The following is a 19,279-nucleotide window of genomic DNA, read 5'->3' as shown; positions in this document are numbered from 1 at the left end:
ACAGACATGGGGGGCTCTGGGGGCTGCTGGGAGAAGGGAGAAATTAGATAAAAAATACATCCTTCGTTTCTGCTGCAGGAGCATCTAGTGCAACCTATAAAAATAATGTAAAGGGAGCAAATAAAGTTAAGTGGTCTCACTATGAAATCCCTGTATAAAAGTAGATTCAAGTTGTAGAAATATTACATGTATTTTCTGGTAACTTAAACAGAACACTTCACACATAAAACTAATTCATTATTAGTGGAAACTGAGGTCCGCTTCATTTACTGTTAAGAGAACTATGTATCTGCAGGTAGGCTAGTCTGCCGTAGTAAAAACAAAATAAAATAAATAAAATAATAATAATAATAATAATAATAATAATAAAAATTCCTTCCAGTAGCACCTTAGAGATCAACTAAGTTAGTTATTGGTATGAGCTTTTGTGTGCATGCACACTTCTTCAGATATATCTGCAGCTTGAGGAATATCCCCACCCCCCACCCCCGTTTTAGGAAGATAACTCAGACAGGGTTCTCCCCCCCTCCTCTTATTTCATTTACCAATATCCTGTTCTGATGCAGCATCTTCTCTGCCAACGTGTGTTTGTCCCTCCTATAGAGAAGCGTAAAACTTATTTACCATAGAGCAAAAATAAAATGATTCCACATAAGTAGAACAACAATAGCTAAAACTGCTAATGAATTAAAGAGCTTTTATCAAGGAAATATTGTTTTCATTACTGTTCCTCCTTAACAGGCAAGAAAGAGCATCCTGAAAGTTTCCAAGCAGCATCAATTCACGACCACAGCAAAATGAATGAACCAATATGCTCCACTAGGGTACCATTCATCTGTCATTGACTCTTGGGACAGATACAGGCAGTACTGACTGATACTTTTATACTAAACAAATTAGAGTACCTAACAGCTGATGTCACATTATTGCAGGGATGTAATGGATGCTTAGCTTATTTAGTCAACAAATTAACACTATCATTAAAATTGCCCATTTAGGAACGGGAAGGCAAATAAATATTGAGTTACCTTCAGGTGATACAAGATGATGCCAGTACTCAGAAGATCATCATCAATGCCTATTAGGTGAGGCAGCTCAGAATCTAGCACAACACCAATTCCTTCTTTCCTCAGAGCCAAAGTTTGCTCCTGCAAAAATAAACAGGAAAAAAAGCTACTTTCTGGATTTATTTCTGTATGTCAATTCTACTGTCATAATAGTTAAAGAGAAAAAAGTGAGTGAAATCACCATGACAGAAAAAAAAGGAAAGATGATAGGCTACACAACACAAGATCTTACTATTCAATGTGACTGTTTCTTTATTGGAAAAGAAACAGCCCAGTTATTTCTAAATAAGCAAACAGATGAATAAAAAATGTATTGCTGCCTTTGACACTTACCTGTTTAAGGACAAAAAGAATTATCTATCCTATGATCCTGGTGCATTATTAAGTATTATTTATTATTAAGTATTAAGTATTTATTAAGTATTTATTTTATACCACTTCTCTGTTATAAAATACCCACAACACAGCTTACAAAAATCAAGACCTAGAATAATACCGCACACACAAATGGTAAGAGAAAAACTGCAGCAGATTAAAAAGCAGGAAACTAGCAGAATAACCCTCTTTTATATAAACCGAATGGCAAAAAAACAAAACAAAACAAAAAAACTTGAGTGGACATTGCTACTGTTAAACCTCCAACAACTTAAGACTTCTTGTGACTGATTACTCATTACACAAACACTAATTTGAGATTCAAAGGCTTTGGTATCAGAAGGTATTTAACCTAGGTAGGCAACAGCATAGGCAGAAAGATTTGCAAGTGTTAAGTTCTCCTTGGACAATTCCTGCATATAGTGAAAAGTTTAGGAGGTTGAAACCTGTGCTGAGAACTGTAGGGCATTATTTCCTTGGCTGGAATATTAATGTAAGCAAATGTGCAGTAGTCCTGCGCCAAGTTCAATTTTCAGTACACAAGTTCCCATTTCAGAATGGGAACACGGTTCTTGCCAAAAAAAGTTGCAAAAAGCCCCCAAGAACTTGCTGCAGTTCTTACACCAAACCATCTCACTTTCTTTGCAAATGTTTCTTCAGAGAGAAGCCCTGAGACTGCACTGCACACTGTGGATTATCCCCTTTTGAGTCTCAATTTGAGCTGAGTCTTTGTTCTGACCACCTCCATTGCAAGGATCCTTCATAAGGGAGTTGCTGCCAGGAGCATTCTGCGCAGGTGTATTTTGATGCACGGAACAGAATGAAAGTTTCTGAGTGATGGCGGAGGGAAGAACATTCAACAGGACTTTGTTTGTTTGTCTTGTTGCTATTTTGTCAAAGTTATTAATATTGATTTCTAGATACGAATGCCGTAGTACTTTGTGAATCCTATACAGTCGTACCTTGTAAGTCAAACGGAATCCGTTCCGGAAGTCCGTTCGACTTCCAAAACGTTCGGAAACCAAGGCGCAGCTTCTGATTGGCTGCAGGAAGCTCCTGTAGCCAATCAGAAGCTACGGAAATCCCGTCAGACATTTGGCTTCCAAAAATAGTTCGCAAACTGGAACAGTCACTTCTGGGTTTGCAGCATCCGGGAACCAAAACATTTGAGAACTAAGCTGTTTGAAAACCAAGGTACGACTGCAATATGATTTTTGGTGTAACTGTGATGTTTGGCTTATTTTTTAGTTGTTTTGTTAATAGTTTTACATAGATTGCAATTGTTTTGTTTGTGATTTTTGATTGTTTTACTGATGATTTGTTAAGTATTCTATACAATTTATGCTGTGTTCATGATGTTCCATTATGTTATTTCTATCTTTTGTTTGTAAGCTGCTTTGGGATTCATTTGAATAAAAAGTGGCATAGAAACAGAATCAATCAATCAATCAATCAATCAATTCCTACTTTAAGAGAAGGGATTTGCATGTCCTCCTTCTGCCAAGAGAGGAGAGATTCAGATCACACAGTAAATCGCCTTCTTAAAAGTGGTAGGTGCTACTTTTAAAAGAGGCTAACCGATGAAAAAGCCCAGTTTTTATGCCATATAATGGGCCCCAGATACAACTCTGGCAACAGCATTCTGCTACAGTAGATGACAACAAAAAAAGGAAAAGGCTTTTAAAAAGAAGCATCTGAATGCTCTTTCAGGGCATTCCCATAAATAATACCTTACAACAGCCCAGTCTAGATATGACCAAGGCACTGCTGCAATTTGCATTATTCAATGGTGACTCAAAAAAAGGCCAACAAAGTTGTGCAAAACCCATGTGATAGTGCCAGTGAAATAATTAGACAGAAAATAGGTGGGGGGGTTTTTTCATTTTAAGACCAACCCACCCACCCCAACACACAACCTTCTGCTGATGAACAACAGTCAACTAACATAACCTCCCATGAATGCAGTAACTGGAGAAAATGCCAAAATGGAAGAACCAGCCAAAATTCACAGAGGCAGATTTTTTAATAGTACTAATCTGCTTGAGTTGGAAAAAAGAGAACTGGAAATCAATGTCTCCAGCAGGTTTCATACCTGATTTGTTTAGTTGTTAAGAAGTTAAAACAGGCTAGATTGTCATGCTAATCTGATCTAGCCGAAAGCAATTGCAATCCATGCTGCAAAAGCAGTTTCTTTTGAGCTATAAAACATTACTGTTGTCTATAATTTAGCTTATTTGGTTTATGGCTACCTGGTAATTTGCAGCTAATACCAATTGATTAAGAAGTGATCAGGTTACAAAGAGAAACCAGCTGAGCACATATAAATGTTATTTGCAAATGATTTAAGTATGCTTACTATCATTACCAGTCATTATTCAGTTCTCTTGTAATGTAACAGAAGATTCTATTGGTTCCAAGCAAAACAAGTAGATAAAATTTATAACATTAACACAAAATAAAAATGAGAGAAGTATAATTGAACACAGCAGAACTAAATTAGTCTTCTGTCCTATATAACAGCCTCAGGAAAACATGCTGACATACTGTGAGATATTGATATCTTCATTATGATAGGCATTGCAATGTTAAATCAGGCATGGAAGAGAAATGTTGGGGCTACTGTCAAGTACATAGCTAAATTCAACTGATTTCAAGTGGGCTGGATAGAACAAGCCTATTCACATCAATTCAGAAGGAAGTCCCACTGAATTCAGTGGAACTTACTCCCATGAAAGGATACATAGCCCTGCACTCAATGTATACTGAATGTAGGGTACAGTAGTACCTCAGGTTACATACGCTTCAGGTTACAGACTCCGATAACCCAGAAATAGTACCTCGGGTTAAGAACTTTACTTCAGGATAAGAACAGGAATTGTGCTCTGGCGGCGCGGCAGCAGCAGGTAGCCCCATTAGCTAAAGTGGTGCTTCAGGTTAAGAACAGTTTCAGGTTAAGAACGGACCTCCGGAACGAATTAAGTACTTAACCCGAGGTACCACTGTACACTAAAACATGGCTAGGAGTATTTATATTTCTTTGTATACCTTCACTATGCTTGAACATGTTTGCATGCACTAACTATATGACAAAAGCAGTATCTGAGAGCTGGGAAAGAAAAAGAAATGGGAGTCACCAACAAGCCTTCAAAACAAAAGCTATTTCACTGAATTGTCTCCATGACAAAATGAATCCCTTAATGCTTGAAGTTCTGATATGCACAGAGCACCTACATTTTAGCCCAATGAAAGAAGCTGGAAAAGCAACATCTTTGACCTCTCATTTGAGCAGTGCTGAGAGTTGGTTCCGCAAACAACACACGTTTACATCAGGTAAAAAATCAGTGGTAAAGATCAGGTGCCTCATATGAGCTGAAGTTCCTTCCACTGACATTAAAGGTAAAGGTAAAGGGACCCCTGACCATTAGGTCCAGTCATGGCCGACTCTGGGGTTGTGGCGCTCATCTCGGTTTATTGGCCGAGGGAGCCAGCATACAGCTTCCGGTTCATGTGGTCAGCATGACTAAGTCGCTTCTGGTGAACCAGAGCAGTGCACAGAAACGCTGTTTACCTTCCCGCCGGAGCGGTACCTGTTTATCTACTTGCACTTTGACGTGCTTTTGAACTGCTAGGTTGGCAGGAGCAGGGACCAAGCAACGGGAGCTCACCCCGTCGTGGGGATTCGAACCGCCAACCTTCTGATCAGCAAGTCCTAGGCTCTGTGGTTTAACCCACAGCGCCACCAGTCATAGAATCGGAAGGGACCCCAGGGGTCATCTAGTCCAACCCCCTGCAGTGCAGGAATCTCCCCTGAAGCCATTCATGACAAATGGCCACCCAACCTCTGCTTTAAAACTTCCAAGGAAGGAGAGTCCACCACTTCTCGCATGAGTCCATTCCACTGTCAAAGGGTTCCTCCTGGCAGAAAGTTCTTCCTGTTAAGTCAGAATCTGCTTTCTTGCCATTTAGATCCGTTATTTTGGATCCTTCCCTGTGAAACTGGGGGGAAAAAACCCCACAAGCTTGCTCCATCTTCCATGGATGAAGCCACCCCTCGATACAATTCACTGCACAGGGATCAGAAATTATACAACCTGTTGATGTAATTGATGAAGCCATTACCACCTAACATTCTCCAAGAAATAAAGGTTCATTTTCATCAGAGCTGATCTCAATGGCCCCACACTTAAGTGGTGAGTTAGGTATGTCAAAAACTGCCTTATACAGAGTCGGTCCATTGGCGCATCTAGCTTAGTGCCGTTTACACAGACAAGCAATAGCTTTGCAGGGTTTCAGACAGTACAGTCATACCTCAGGTTACAGATGCTTCAGTTTGCATTTTTTCGGGTTACGTACCGCCAAAACCCGGAAGTACCGGGTTATTGTACAAAAGCAATAAATCACACTTTGCCCATGCGCAGAAGTGCTGAATTGCAACCCGCACGTGCACAGACGCACAGCTATGGGTTGCGAATGTGCATCCTGCACGGATCACGTTTGCAACCCAAGCATCCACTGTAGTCTCTCAAAGCCCTATCTGGAGATGCTGGGGCTTGAAGCATGAACCCTGTGCATGCAACACAAATGCTCTGCCACTGAGCTATATGGTCCATCCTCTTTGGAAACCTAATACAAAACAGCCATCGAAAGGTCAGAACACAGCAAACACAAAAGGTGTACTCGTGCTGGTTTCAAGTAAAAAGATCAAGTGTTTTCACGAAGACAGATGAAATGGCCTTTAAAAACCTATCAGTTTGATTTTGTGTGCCCATACCATAAACTAATTGGTGCTCTTGCTCTCTCAAATGTCATAGGTAATTGGCTGGTCAGATAGCTATGGATTTTGATATCTTTCGTACTTCTACAAGCACACAAATCCTGCTATGAACTCCATAACTGTTTCTTAAGCCACCCAATTTTATGTGCTCTGTTACTGATGCAATACAAATAAGTTTCAAAATAACCTCCAAGATGAGCATTATGGGCACCACTGTATTCACAATTACCTTTTATCTTACAACAGGAAGCTGCACATAGCGCATAATGCAAGAACAAAATCCCATCTTCCTGTGTTCCAGAAGGGTATAAATTCATTAAGTAGTCTCATTCTTATGTTCAAAGCATTTGCAGAACCAGGAGCTAGTTAGAACCATAATGATGGAAAGTTTATTTGCATTCTGACAGGTAATAAATATTTAAGTCTAAGATCCCACCCCCCTTGATTGCACTCGAAGACGCACCAAGGCTTTGCCATGCTCCCACCTCCCACTCTACGCAGAGGGCTCATTTTTTAATTCAAAAATTGGCAACTCCATAGAAAACTCAACCTAAAGAGACACTGAAATCAGTTCTCCTCTAGGCTTCAATTTCAAGCACACTTAAAGCACAATTCTATTGCACCTACGTTGGTGGCTGGAGGAGGTTAGGATGGCAAGTAGTGATTCTTGGGCAGGGAGAAAGGAACTGTGGTGGCAGCGGGCAGAAAGCCCCCCGACTGGGCCTATTTTGAATCTGCTGGATCCCAAACTATGTGAATCCCCCGAGGGCTTGACCATCAGCCCCCTTAGCTGTATCACCATGGAGCTGGAGCAGTGAAAGGAGAGGAGCCTCTGTTTTCCACAAAGGAAAAGGTGGCAAGGTTCTGGGTGCTGCTCTGCTCCTCACCAATCCCACTCAGGATTCTACTGATATGTGGGCCGCAAATTCAGGTTTCCTTCACTATATGAAGGTAAAGGACCCCTGGACAGTTAAATCCAGTCAAAAGCGACTATGGGGTTGCGGCGCTCATCTTGCTTTCAGGCCAAGGGAGCCGGTATTTGTCCACAGACAGCTTTCCGGGTCATGCGGCCAGCATGACAAACCGCTTCTGGTACCACAGAACACTGTGACGTAAACCAGAGCGCATGGAAACACCGTTTACCTTCCCGCCACAGTGGTACCTATTTATCTACTTGCGCTGGCATGCTTCTTAACTGCTAGGTCGACAGGAGCTGGGACAGAGCAACGGAAGCTCACTCCGTTGCATGGATTCGAACCACCAACCTTCTGATCAGCAAGCCGAAGAGGCTCGGTGGTTTAGACTGCAGCACCACCCGCATCTCGCCCTTCACTATATACTCAACAAGGAACCACATCTCATCATGGCTCCTTGATGTTTGTATCTTACTTTAAATTTCTGAGTACATATACTTAAGATACGTTAAGCCAGGCATCCCCAAACTCAACTCTCCAGATGTTTTGGGACTACAGTGGTACCTCTGGTTACGTACTTAATTCGTTCCGGAGGTCCGTTCTTAACCTGAAGCACCACTTTAGCTAATGGGGCCTCCCGCTGCTGCCACGCCGCCGGAACACGATTTCTGTTCTCATCCTGAAGCAAAGTTCTTAACCCGAGGTACTATTTCTGGGTTAGCGGAGTCTGTAACCTGAAGCGTATGTAACCTGAGGTATCACTGTACCCTACATTCAGTATACATTGAGTGCAGGGCTATGTATCCTTTCATGGGAGTAAGGTACCACTGTACAATCCAATCATCCCTGACGACTGGTCCTGTTATCTCGGGATGATGAGAGTTGAGGTCCCAAAACATTTGGAGGGCCGAGTTTGGGGATACCTGTGTTAATTGCATACCTAAAAAGTATATGTGTTGTGGCCTTTGCTTTCATGTTGCACCTTTGGGAACTGCGATGATCCGCCAGCGATTGCCCCAGTCAAAGTGGTCCTATCCTGACTGTCCATTTAAGACTGCCCCAATTTGCCATTCCAGGAGCCAGGACTTCTGCAACTCAGGCAGTATTCCCAATCATGTAAAACCAGGATCTCAAAAACCCAAACCCAATTATAAAAGCCTTCTTGCTTTTACAGGTGGTACAGAATGAGTACTACAGACATGAACATCACATTCCCATGGACAGCATTCTGCTCAGAAGAATCTTAAGTCTATATAGATGATTACTGAAAGCTTGTCTAATAAGTGAGAATTGGCTTGATTCTCAATGCCTTCCATCAGGCTCCGTTAAGTCAAAATACTGAATTTTTTGAGAAAAATTAAATAGCATCTGGGTATGAGTGACAAGAAAAGTAATGCCAAAACCTGTTGTGAGAAAGTTATTCTGACATATTTGATATTCATACTGAAGTGATAAGATGCCCATTAAGGAAGGAGAAACTTATTCCGTGGGCCTTGCTAATGCAGTGCCGTTTTTTTAAAAAAATGGCTATGCAAGTTTTTTTGGGTGCACTGTAATGCTGTACAAACTCTGTAACTGACGCCCTGCTCATAAACCTCAGTGCAGCATATAGTTAAAGTTACAAGCCATGGGTGACATTCAACAATGTCCGCCTACTCATACAATGGAAATCTGTGTGTGCAACACTCCCTTCCCTCCAACTCTCCACACCCCCCCTAAAATCTGCTCCAATATGACGACCAATCTTCTTAAGCTTTATTTTATTTTATTGGGATGAGGGGAGCTACAATGGGAGGAGAGATTTTAAAAATCTCCTTATGCAAATAGATGCTCACTGAATCTCTCCCAATATCCAGAAATCCCTCTAGGAACAAAATCAAGCTATCTTAGTTTTTTGACATTCACTTATTCCTCTATCCAAAGAGTAAAAAAGTGTACAGTCGTACCTTGGTTCTCGAACTGCTTAGTTGACGAACAAATTGGCTCTTGAATGCCGAAAGCCCGCAAGTAAGTGTTCCGGTTTTCGGACGTTTTTCAGAAGCTGAACGTCTGACACTGCTTCTGCTTGAGTGCAGGAAGCTCCTGCAGCCAATCGGAAGCCACACCTTGGTTTTCGAACGGTTTCCAGAGTTAAACAGACTTCCGGAATGGATTAAGTTCAAGAACCAAGGTTCCACTGTATATAAAAAAGATTCCTAGTGTGGAAGGCATTCCAAAGGAACTTCTAGAAACTAGATTGTCGCTTCTTCCAGATAAGTGAAGTCTCCTCCACTGACTACTGGCGGCCATCTGTTTTTAAAAGATCAAAGACTATTCATAAGAAATATAGTGATTTAAAAGAACCTGTGTTAAAAAGCACACACAAAAAGCATACACAACACACACACACAGTGCTAAACTGAAATTTCTTAGTAAGATCTCTTTCTCTCTCTCTCCTTATGTTAGGTCAAACTATCCCCATCAATCGGAGGTACGGGGAGAAAGAGCATTAAAGAACACACAGTGAGTTTTGAAAAAGCGAGCAGAGGGAAGAGAGAAAAGATGACCACATTACACAAACACAGCACTGTAGAGAGCAGCTTACTGTGAAAATACAGGTGGTGCCAAAACAGCCCACACAGACATCAATAGGCCTCCAAAATAAATGTCAATTAAAAAAAGGCAGATGTAGCATGCAACTCTGTCCAAATGAGCAGCTACTGGCACAGTTAAGTTATAATGATGTGCAATTAATGATAGAATTCTTTTAGGGTGGTGGAGGAGAGGGAATTACAGGCCCATTATAGATCTTATGAATTCAGTTTACTTTTTCCATTATTTATTACTCGCCTCTCCCAAGCACTGTTTGCTAACATAGCTATACAAATATTGACGTCTGTTAACACATAAAAAGAAATTGTTATTGCCACAATCACAAAAACTAGCATAATTAATGTCCGCATTGCTAAAAAATCAAGTCTCTGCAAAAAGAGAGAGAGAGAATAAAACATATGCACAGGCAAATCTTTCTCTAAAAGATTGTTACTTCAATACCCAATACACCTTTTGGATTTTGGTGGTGACAGAATTTAAGGAAATATATGTCATCAATACATTGGTTAAAGGCAGATTGTTGAAAAGGACTAAAGAATCTTTAAAACTGACTGATAGCCTTTCAAGAAGGGTTTGATTTTCAGGGGGATAAAGATTGAGGGCAGAAGGAGAAGGGGATGAAAGAGGACGAGATGGTTGGACAGTGTTCTTGAAGCTACGAACATGAGTTTGACTAAGCTGTGGGAGGCAGTGGAAGACACGAGTGCCTGGCGTGCTCTGGTCCAAGGCTAAACAACCAAACAACAACAAAAAAGCACATGAACTTGATAAACAGCACACTTGTCTAAGTCACAGAAGATGTAGGTAAAGGACCCCTGGACGGTTAAGTCCAGTCAAAGGTGACTATGAGGTGCGGTGCTCATCTCACTTTTCAGGCTAAGGGAGCTGGTGTTTGTCCACAGCCAGCTTTCCAGATCATGCGACCAGCATGATTAAACCGCTTCTGGCGCAATGGGACACCGAGACAGAAACCAGAGCGCACGGTACCTATTTATCTACTTGCACTGGTGTGCTTTGGAACTGCTAGGTTGGCAGAAGCTGGGACAGAGCTTCTGGGAGCTCACCCCATTGCACGGATTTGAACTGCTGACCTCCTTCTGATTGGCAAGCCCAAGAGGCTCAGTGGTTTAGACCACAGCACCATCGGGAAGACTAGAAAATGCAGGTGGGCTTAAGCCTCGGGAGTGGGGCAGTTATGAGATTCTGGCTGTTTTGTTATCTTTCTTGCTCAAAAAGTCAATGTTGAGTGACATGTGAGCAATATAAAACCCACTCTTCCAACATGGCATTGAAACTGGTATGACTGAACAGTGATCTTCTGAAAACTGCATGCAGAACCTATGTTGCTCATATAATTCCAATGGATATGCAGGGAGGACAGTAAGATCCCCAGTCCCTTGACTAGTTCATGGCAGCCAAAGGTCACACAAAGCTGCATTCACACAGTTACAGGACTCAGCTACATTAGTAAAGAAACTGCACACTGAATGCATTTGAAACATGCAACACTAGTTGACGCCAGAGAGCCAGAATTGTTTAAAACAGGATTTCTCATTAGGATTTTTTTCTTTTGTTAAAACGATCTAATTTCTGAATTATTTATAGTGGGAGTTTTTTCCTGTGTTTAGATCCACTCACATTCCCACCTGGGCGTGCAGTGGTACCTTGGTTTGCAACCGTTTTGGATTACAATCGTTTTGGATGACAACCACGTCAAACCCGGAAGTACGTGTCCCTTTTTTTGAGATTACAACCCCCCCCCCCTTTTTGGAGGCCCCATTGGTGAAAGCGTGCCTTGAGTTACACCTGTTTTGGTTTACAACCGGACCTCCAGAACGGATTATGGTTGTAAACCAAGGTAACACTGTATGTACCTCATTGTGATGAGGCTGCACTTTAATATTTTAACGCTTCAATATTTTAATGTTGTATTTAATCTTGTTTTTAATTTGTATTCATTCAACTTGTTTTTATTATTGCTTGTTAGCCGCCCTGAGCCCAGCCTTATTCTGCACTTGCTTCTGAATTGCTCACAGAACTATTCTATACCAAAGCATATAGGCTTGAATCTTAAATTGCCCTTCGGTTCGTTTACGGATTCAGATCCATAAAGGCTCCCATGGCTGCAGGTGGGGGGAAGAAATTTTCACCTGCAGCCCCCGTCACCACCTCCAATGTTTTTTGTAGGATGCTCCAACATTATGGAGCAGAATTGGGTGGCACAGCGGCAAAGCTGCCCCATTCCTTTCTAACAAGGTCAATATTCTATGACTAAAGTTCCACTCACAAAATCATAAAAGACTAGAGTTGGAAGAGGCCACAAGGGGAATCTAGTCCAATCCCCTGCAATGCAGGAATCTTTTGCCCAACTCATGGGAGCTTAGGATCCTGGGCATAATTCTTTCCCCCCTTCCAAATGAGGATTATGTTTTATGTAACCAAACAGCTGCATTCCTCAGAAATGCACTACCTTCTCTGCGGGGGTAGAGACACCCTGAGGAAGCAGGTAATGGGCTCAACTGGAAGAGTAATTTTACTTAACTCCCATGTAACCAGAACAGGAGTTAAAACACATTAAAACAGTAAAAGTGCATTTATCAAATTACACTTCAATACAAACAAATAACTCTAAACAGGCTAGAACAGAGTAACACAAACTGAAAAATATACCAACAGTTTAGTTAAAACAGTGGACAAATTTTCAGCTTAAAATCTTGATGTGGCGATAGATGTGACTTTGCATTTAACATGCACTTTAGAAAAATCAGTTCAGGAGGGGGCTGATAATTACTGAGGTCAAAGCAGAGGAGGAGCTTAACCCTTTCTATCCCAAGGCAAAAATTGCTCTTCAAAAGCAGCTATTTGTATTGGGAGGGAAGGTCTCATTTCTGCCAATGGGAAATTTCCTACCAATGCACATAAAGCAGTTTCAGAAGGAGAAATGGGCCTTCTGTTATGAGCACTGCTGTTGCAAAACCTACCAATGGTATTTGGAATAAGTCACAAGGAAAACTAATGAATATTTTATCTGTTTGTGCAAATGATTGCACATCGCAGCAAAGAACAGTCGTTCACAAGTTCTTCAGTCAGAATTACATTATTTTGTTACAACCTACACCTATAACAATGTTTTGCAATTCTTCAAACTGCTATCTAGATAGAACATGAAGCCAGATTATTCCAAACCATTTCCCTTTGATATATCCAAAGAGCCCTCAATGCAGAGGAAGCAAATTCCTGCATCTGCAGTGACATCTAGTGGTGAGGAAAACAAAGCGTAGGTAAGTTTTGAACAGTCAGGACAGGATATTTTCTTCACAGCTGAATAATGCAATTTTAAAACTATAACCCTGGTGACTTTTTAGAAGTTATGGGATTTTCCAGAAACATTCTAAACACTTAAAGTAAGCTACAAAGGGGAAATCAATGATAAAATAAAATAACCACCGGGATCAATTTGCAGAGCAATTCTGCCAGGCTGTTGTGTTTATGGGGCAATGGAATTGGTACTGAAAAAGTCATCTATTAAGCTTAGCCACAAGCTCAGAGCATGGGGCACCATATCCTTAACCAACTCGCTTTTGCAAAAGACTGAGAGGATGTTGGCAACTGGCATTTTGGGATGGTGGCGAAGCATAAGCCGCTTTAACGAAACTTCAGCCAGTTCAACAAGTATGGTAACCAACATGCCAGAACGGTCGTTTGAATTTGCCCTCGGGTTTCGGCAGAAGGAAAAAAAGATACAATTGTGCTTATTCATTTTGAGAGGCAGCCGCCTTTTCAGAGATCTGAAAGTTTGGCAGAGAAGAATGCCAGAAGCCTCGGCCGAGCATTAAACCGTTGACCTAATGACAATAAAGCCCTATGTAAGCACAGAACATATTTGTGGGAAGGATGCATTTCGACTGGGGAGCAGCAGGACAAAAGTTTGGAGAAGAAGGGGAGGAAGGCTTTAAAGCTTTAAATCCCCGCTTTATATTCCAGCTTGTTGGCATTGTTGTCATAGTTATATTGCTACTATTGTGGAGGGACAAAGAGCCGTAGCATGCTGGTGGGAGGACAAGCAAGCATGCAGAACTTCTTAAGGTGAAGATTGGAGGGCTGGGAACCATGACACAGATGACTAAGCATAGTAAATCAGCAAAGAAGAGCAAGGATAAGAAGAGGAAATTAGATAAAGTGTGTCTTGGGGCGGGGTGGAGAATTGGGGAAGATGACCAAAAAAGTGAGAAAAGAGATTATGTGGGGTGGTGGGGATTGAATACCGAAAACAATTATGATCAAATTCCGGGAGCTCTGTGTAACTAGGTAGTGATAGCCAGAGGCATTGTTTAAGGAGAATTGTACTTGGATAGCACAATTCAAATTTTGTACAGAAAAAGTCATGCTGACCACAAAGAATTAAAGCTAAGAGAAGTGAAGACAAGGAGTGCTCCTTGGAACTGAAAAATAATTTATTTATTCAAAGCGTCTATATCGCATTTGGGAAGCTTATGAATGAATCAAGTTATTTTAATAAAAGAAACACCATTTGATCCTAAACATTTTTTTCTTAAATGACTCCAAGCGTTTTTCTGCTATTGTTTGCTCATATTTTGCACACACGTGTACAAAATTAAGTAGACATGTGAAATAAATAAGCTACATTTGGTTAACTAATATACAAAAACACTGTCTCGTCTCCTCTGATCCTATTAATTGAGCAACACGGATTCAGTTTGAAGTGTTTGCAATGAATTTCCTTCTTCCTGTAAGATCAGGTATATGGTAGAATTAATTGCTTGTGTTTTATTGGTGTGGTGTGTTCAACATGCAAAGGGTTAAACTGGGGACAGAGAAAGGGTACAAACACAAGCCCTGCTCCCAGCGCCCCCTGGTGTCTAGTCAGCTCTTCAGGTTTTTGTGCGATCAACAACCATAATTCAGAGCATCAGCTTATTAAAGGCAGCCAAGGAAGCATTCTGAGCAACTCAATGCTCACCCTGAATTTTTAAAAATGTCTTATTGGTTACAGGAAGTTTCACACAGATTTCACACTATATGACCCATCTGATGAACAAGCATATGAATTGACGCCTACTCTCCCATTTTTAATATGCAATGTTACTATAGCATAGCCTTCTGTCAATAACACAAGACAGATACAACCATCATGGGACAAATGTGGCCTGCTGAATCCATTCAACTGCTAAGGCAGAGCTTTAGATCAAGTTACAGAGATCTCAAAAACATGAAAAATAAAGAAACCGTCCTCTTCATTCCCCAATCAGCAATCCTTTCATTAAAGAGAAGTGAGATTGAGCAGTTTTAATAAAAACACCTGCATACACGAGAACAATTTTCCTCCAAAAAACATAGTTCATGGTGATTAGATTTTGCATTGACAAAGCTGGGAAGGCAGTACAGTGGTACCTCTGGATGCGAACGGGATCCGTTCTGGAGCCCCGTTCGCATCCTGAGCAGAACGCAACCTGCGTCTGCACGGGACGCGATTCGTCGCTTCTGCGCATGCGCGTGACATCATTTTGAGTGTTTGCACATGTGCGGAGCAGTGAAACCTGGAAGTAACCGTTCTGTTACTTCCGGGTCGCCGCAGGACGCAACTTGAAAAGATTTAACCCGAAGCTACTTTAACCCGAGGTATGACTGTACACAGCAGATGGGTCAAACTAGTCAACACCTTACTTGGATTTCACAGATAAGGAAATTGATTATAGACAGAAATACACATTGGGGGGGGAAAGGCATTTGAGTATGTATGTAGAGAACTCACAAAAGCAGATCCTATACTAAACTGTCAGGTTCAGACTGTAATAAAAGGTAAAGGGACCCCTCACCAGTCACGGGTTCAGTCACGGACGACTCTGGGGTTGCGGCACTCATCTCGCTTTATTGGCCGAGGGAGCCGGCATACAGCTTCCGGGTCATGTGGCCAGCATGACTGTGCAGCTTCTGGCGAACCAGAGCAGCACACAGAAACGCTGTTTACCTTCCCGCCGGACCGATACCTATTTATCTACTTGCACTTTGCCGTGTTTTCGAACTGCTAGGTTGGCAGGAGCAGGGACTGAGCAACAGGAGCTCACCCTGTTGCGGGGATTCAAACTGCTGACCTTCTGATCGGCAAGCCCTAGGCTCTGTGGTTTAGACCACAGCACCACCCGTGTCGCTATAATAGAGTAATAGAGATCTGCAATTCTGCCAAATAAAATATTTGTGAGAACACCACAGAGATCACTCCATAATTTTATAATGGCTTCTCTCAAGTTGGTAAAGTGGGAAATGATTTTGTCCTCCAGAATTATTCAAAATCCCAAATCATACATGAACCCTATTCCCATGCATATAATACAACAGAAAATGAGGGCATGGGAGCATATTTTAACTCCATAATATAAATTAAGCTTCCTTCCATAACGTAAAAAATATCCATTCTGACCTGGCCGTGTCTGCATTTCAAGGTAAGCCATAAACCATGGCCTACTATGCATAATGAAATGAAAATTAAATAAGCTAGTCACTTTTGCATTGCTCCTCCTTGCTTGTGCAGAGAATAAACCACAATGCCTGGTCTAGTGTTATGTCTGAACCAGAGGTAATAGTTTTGTTTCACTCCCAACAAAGAATGGTCTGTGGCCAAAACCCAACTGTAGCTAAACCCAACATCATGCTTTGTTTCCTATGAACCCTCGGGAGGATGACTAAAATAACCTAGGCAGAAGTGTTCATGGTAAACCATTAGCTATAATCCAACTTCAAACCATGGCTTATGAATCTGGCTTCTTTTTAAAACAAAAACTATTGTCATGCCCCACAATCAGGAGTCCTATGAGGCAGAGTCCAGTTGCAGCAGCCCAAGTAAAATATGGACTCACTTCCCAGCCCATCCAATGTGGAACTAAGGTCACTGGAGCTCACATATCCTTTCCTGAACCCCGAGGATACAGCTGTGCCACCAGACTCAGATGGCTGGCCCTCCAACTCCTCAGGAGATCAGGAGAGCCCTGAGGATATATCCCAAAAGACTGAAACCCCAGGGCCTAAAAGCAGCCAGTGACTGCAGAGGAAGGCACTTGCCCTTCAAGTGTGCAGGGGTTGGGGCCTCTAGCTGATGAATACCTAGCCCAGGCTATAGACTGCTCCTGGACACTGCTGAAACAACTTGGATGTTCTGTCTCAGCTACGGAATTGCTAGCCGTGGTCCTGAAACCCACACCCAAGTACCCCTCACTTCCCTGATTGCTGGAAACCCTGAAACTATGGAGCTACCCCTTGCATGGTTCATTGCTTATTCATTGTGTTTTGCAGCCCACAGATCAGGGCACATAATTAAGATTTGGCCATAGTTTAGGATTTGAACACAACACTATATTACTATGTTTCTATCTCACCTTTCCTCCAGGAATCAAGGTGGCACACATGGTTCACCCCGCTCTCCATTTTATTCTCACAGCAATCCAATGAAGTGGGTTAGGCTGGGGGATGTTGACTAGCCAAATGTCATCTAGTGAATTTCAAGGCTGAGCCAGGATTTGAACTCTGGTCTCCAAAGTCCTAGCCTGACATTCTAACCATGATGACACACTAAACTGCAGCAGAATTGAAAACAGAAGCCAAAGCTTCCAATCGCCTTATAGCCATGGTGGAGAAGGGAGGAGCTTGTAAGCCCACGGTTCTTTGTGTCTCCCTATCACAATAAATCATGGTTCACTGTGATATCCCAACTGGCTCAATGCTTGTTAATAGATATTAGAAAGTAATGAAAGACAATACACTCCCTCACTGTTAATTCTAAAAATGTGAACCAGCGAGGGTCAAATTTTTTACCAGGCAGAGGGCCTTCTCAGTAGCGGCGCCCACCCTGTGGAACGCCCTCCCATCAGATGTCAAGAAAATAAACAACTATCTGACTTTTAGAAGACATCTGTAGGTAGCCCTGTTTAGGGAAATTTTTAATGTTTGACATTTTATTGTGCTTTTAATTTTCTGTTGGGAGCTGCCCAGAGTGGCTGGGGAAACCCAGCCAGATGGGCGGAGTATAAATATCATCTTTTTCTTCTTCGTCGTCTTCTTGGTATTGCTTTCCTTTTCTTGGAAATCTCCCATTTCATGTTAGCTGGGAGGTCACATTAGAAATAAACAGGTTAAGGATGTGCCTTGTCATGTCAAGATTTGTCTACTTCCCTCAATCTGTAACAGACCTCAGGTTGAGTTTTTCAAGATAGGTATATGTTGTTGATGTTGTTTAGTCGTGTCCGACTCTTCGTGACCCCATGGACCAGAGCACGCCAGGCACTCCTGTCTTCCACTGCCTCCCGCAGTTTGGTCAGACTCATGTTTGTAGCTTCGAGAACAGTATCCAACCATCTCGTCCTCTGTCGTCCCCTTCTTCTTGTGCCCTCAATCTTTCCCAACATCAGGGTCTTTTCCAGGGAGTCTTCTCTTCTCATGAGGTGGCCAAAGTATTGGAGCCTCAGCTTCAGGATCTGTTCTTCCAGTGAGCACTCAGGGCTAATTTCCTTAAGAATGGATGCGTTTGATCTTCTTGCAGTCCATGGGACTCTCAAGAGTCTCCTCCAGCACCATAATTCAAAAGCATCAATTCTTCGGCGATCAGCCTTCTTTATGGTCCAGCTCTCACTTCCATACATCACTACTGGGAAAACCATGGCTTTAACTATACGGACCTTTGTTGGTATATAATAGATATAGATAAAGATAGGTATATCTAGATATAGATAAAGATATGTATATAAAGTATATATAAAGATAGGCATATAGGTATATATAAAGGAGGGCAAAAGGAGAGCGAGAGAATGCTGAGTTGCAATTGAAATTACAGGGGGAGCCAATATAAGCTCTGGAAAGCCAGCTTTTCCAGCTGTTTTATGCTGCAGAAGCAGTAGATTTTACGGTGTACACTTAAAGTTTGCTTCTTCCCAGGACACAGAATTTTAGCATGCAATAGTGAAGTAGAGCAGATAAATTAGTTGATGTTTCCATTTCCCCTAAAGCAACCATGTTGTACAGATCCAAGCTAAAATATGAAACATAAGCTAGTTACACATGACTGGCACATCAAACTTGGGTGGAGAGGGAAAGAAATCAAATGAGATAAGCAAGGCTTTTTTTGGGGGGGGGACAGCACCACGAGAGTGAGAAATTACTTTTAGTAAGAGACGATGGCATTGTTTAAAAACCCTTATATTGTAAAAAAACAAAAACCCTCACAAAATTCTGAAGTATGTGAATATTCTAATTCCCAATTAAATATCTGGGCAGAAATTACACAAATCAGTTCATTCTGTCGCACCATCTGCCAGGCAGTTTTCAGTTCAACACTGAATTCCAGACTGCGTACTTTATTTTGAAGTATGATATCCTTGGGTCATTGATAAGTCCGTTAACGCCACACATATGAAAAGTGAACTGCTTAAGTTTCTATAAAATGTCACTATGTTGCAATGGCTGTGTGTGAGGAAGCAGGTTCAGTATGTCCCAGATATGAAAAGGGACTACAGTTCAGTAAGTCACATTTAAATGCATGGTTATCCACG

At 41.8% G+C, this 19,279-nt stretch overlaps 1 protein-coding gene across 8 annotated transcripts in view; it reads right to left on the bottom strand.

Moving 5' to 3' along the window:
- KIF16B (kinesin family member 16B) overlaps positions 1-19,279 on the bottom strand; it is a 114,155-nt gene that overhangs the window by 70,566 nt on the left and 24,310 nt on the right. For all 8 annotated transcript variants that reach the window (XM_053380576.1, XM_053380577.1, XM_053380581.1 and 5 more), the window contains 2 exons: positions 1,029-1,148; positions 546-597 (listed from right to left, as the gene is read on the bottom strand). In XM_053380576.1, coding sequence (XP_053236551.1) covers positions 546-597; positions 1,029-1,148 — 172 coding nt within the window. The remainder of the gene's footprint in view (positions 1-545; positions 598-1,028; positions 1,149-19,279) is intronic.

Source organism: Podarcis raffonei, chromosome 3 (assembly GCF_027172205.1).
Source record: "Podarcis raffonei isolate rPodRaf1 chromosome 3, rPodRaf1.pri, whole genome shotgun sequence".
NCBI classification, from domain to species: domain Eukaryota; kingdom Metazoa; phylum Chordata; class Lepidosauria; order Squamata; family Lacertidae; genus Podarcis; species Podarcis raffonei.
Note: the sequence above shows the minus strand (reverse complement) of the source record. Positions and strands in the feature narration are given on the sequence as shown.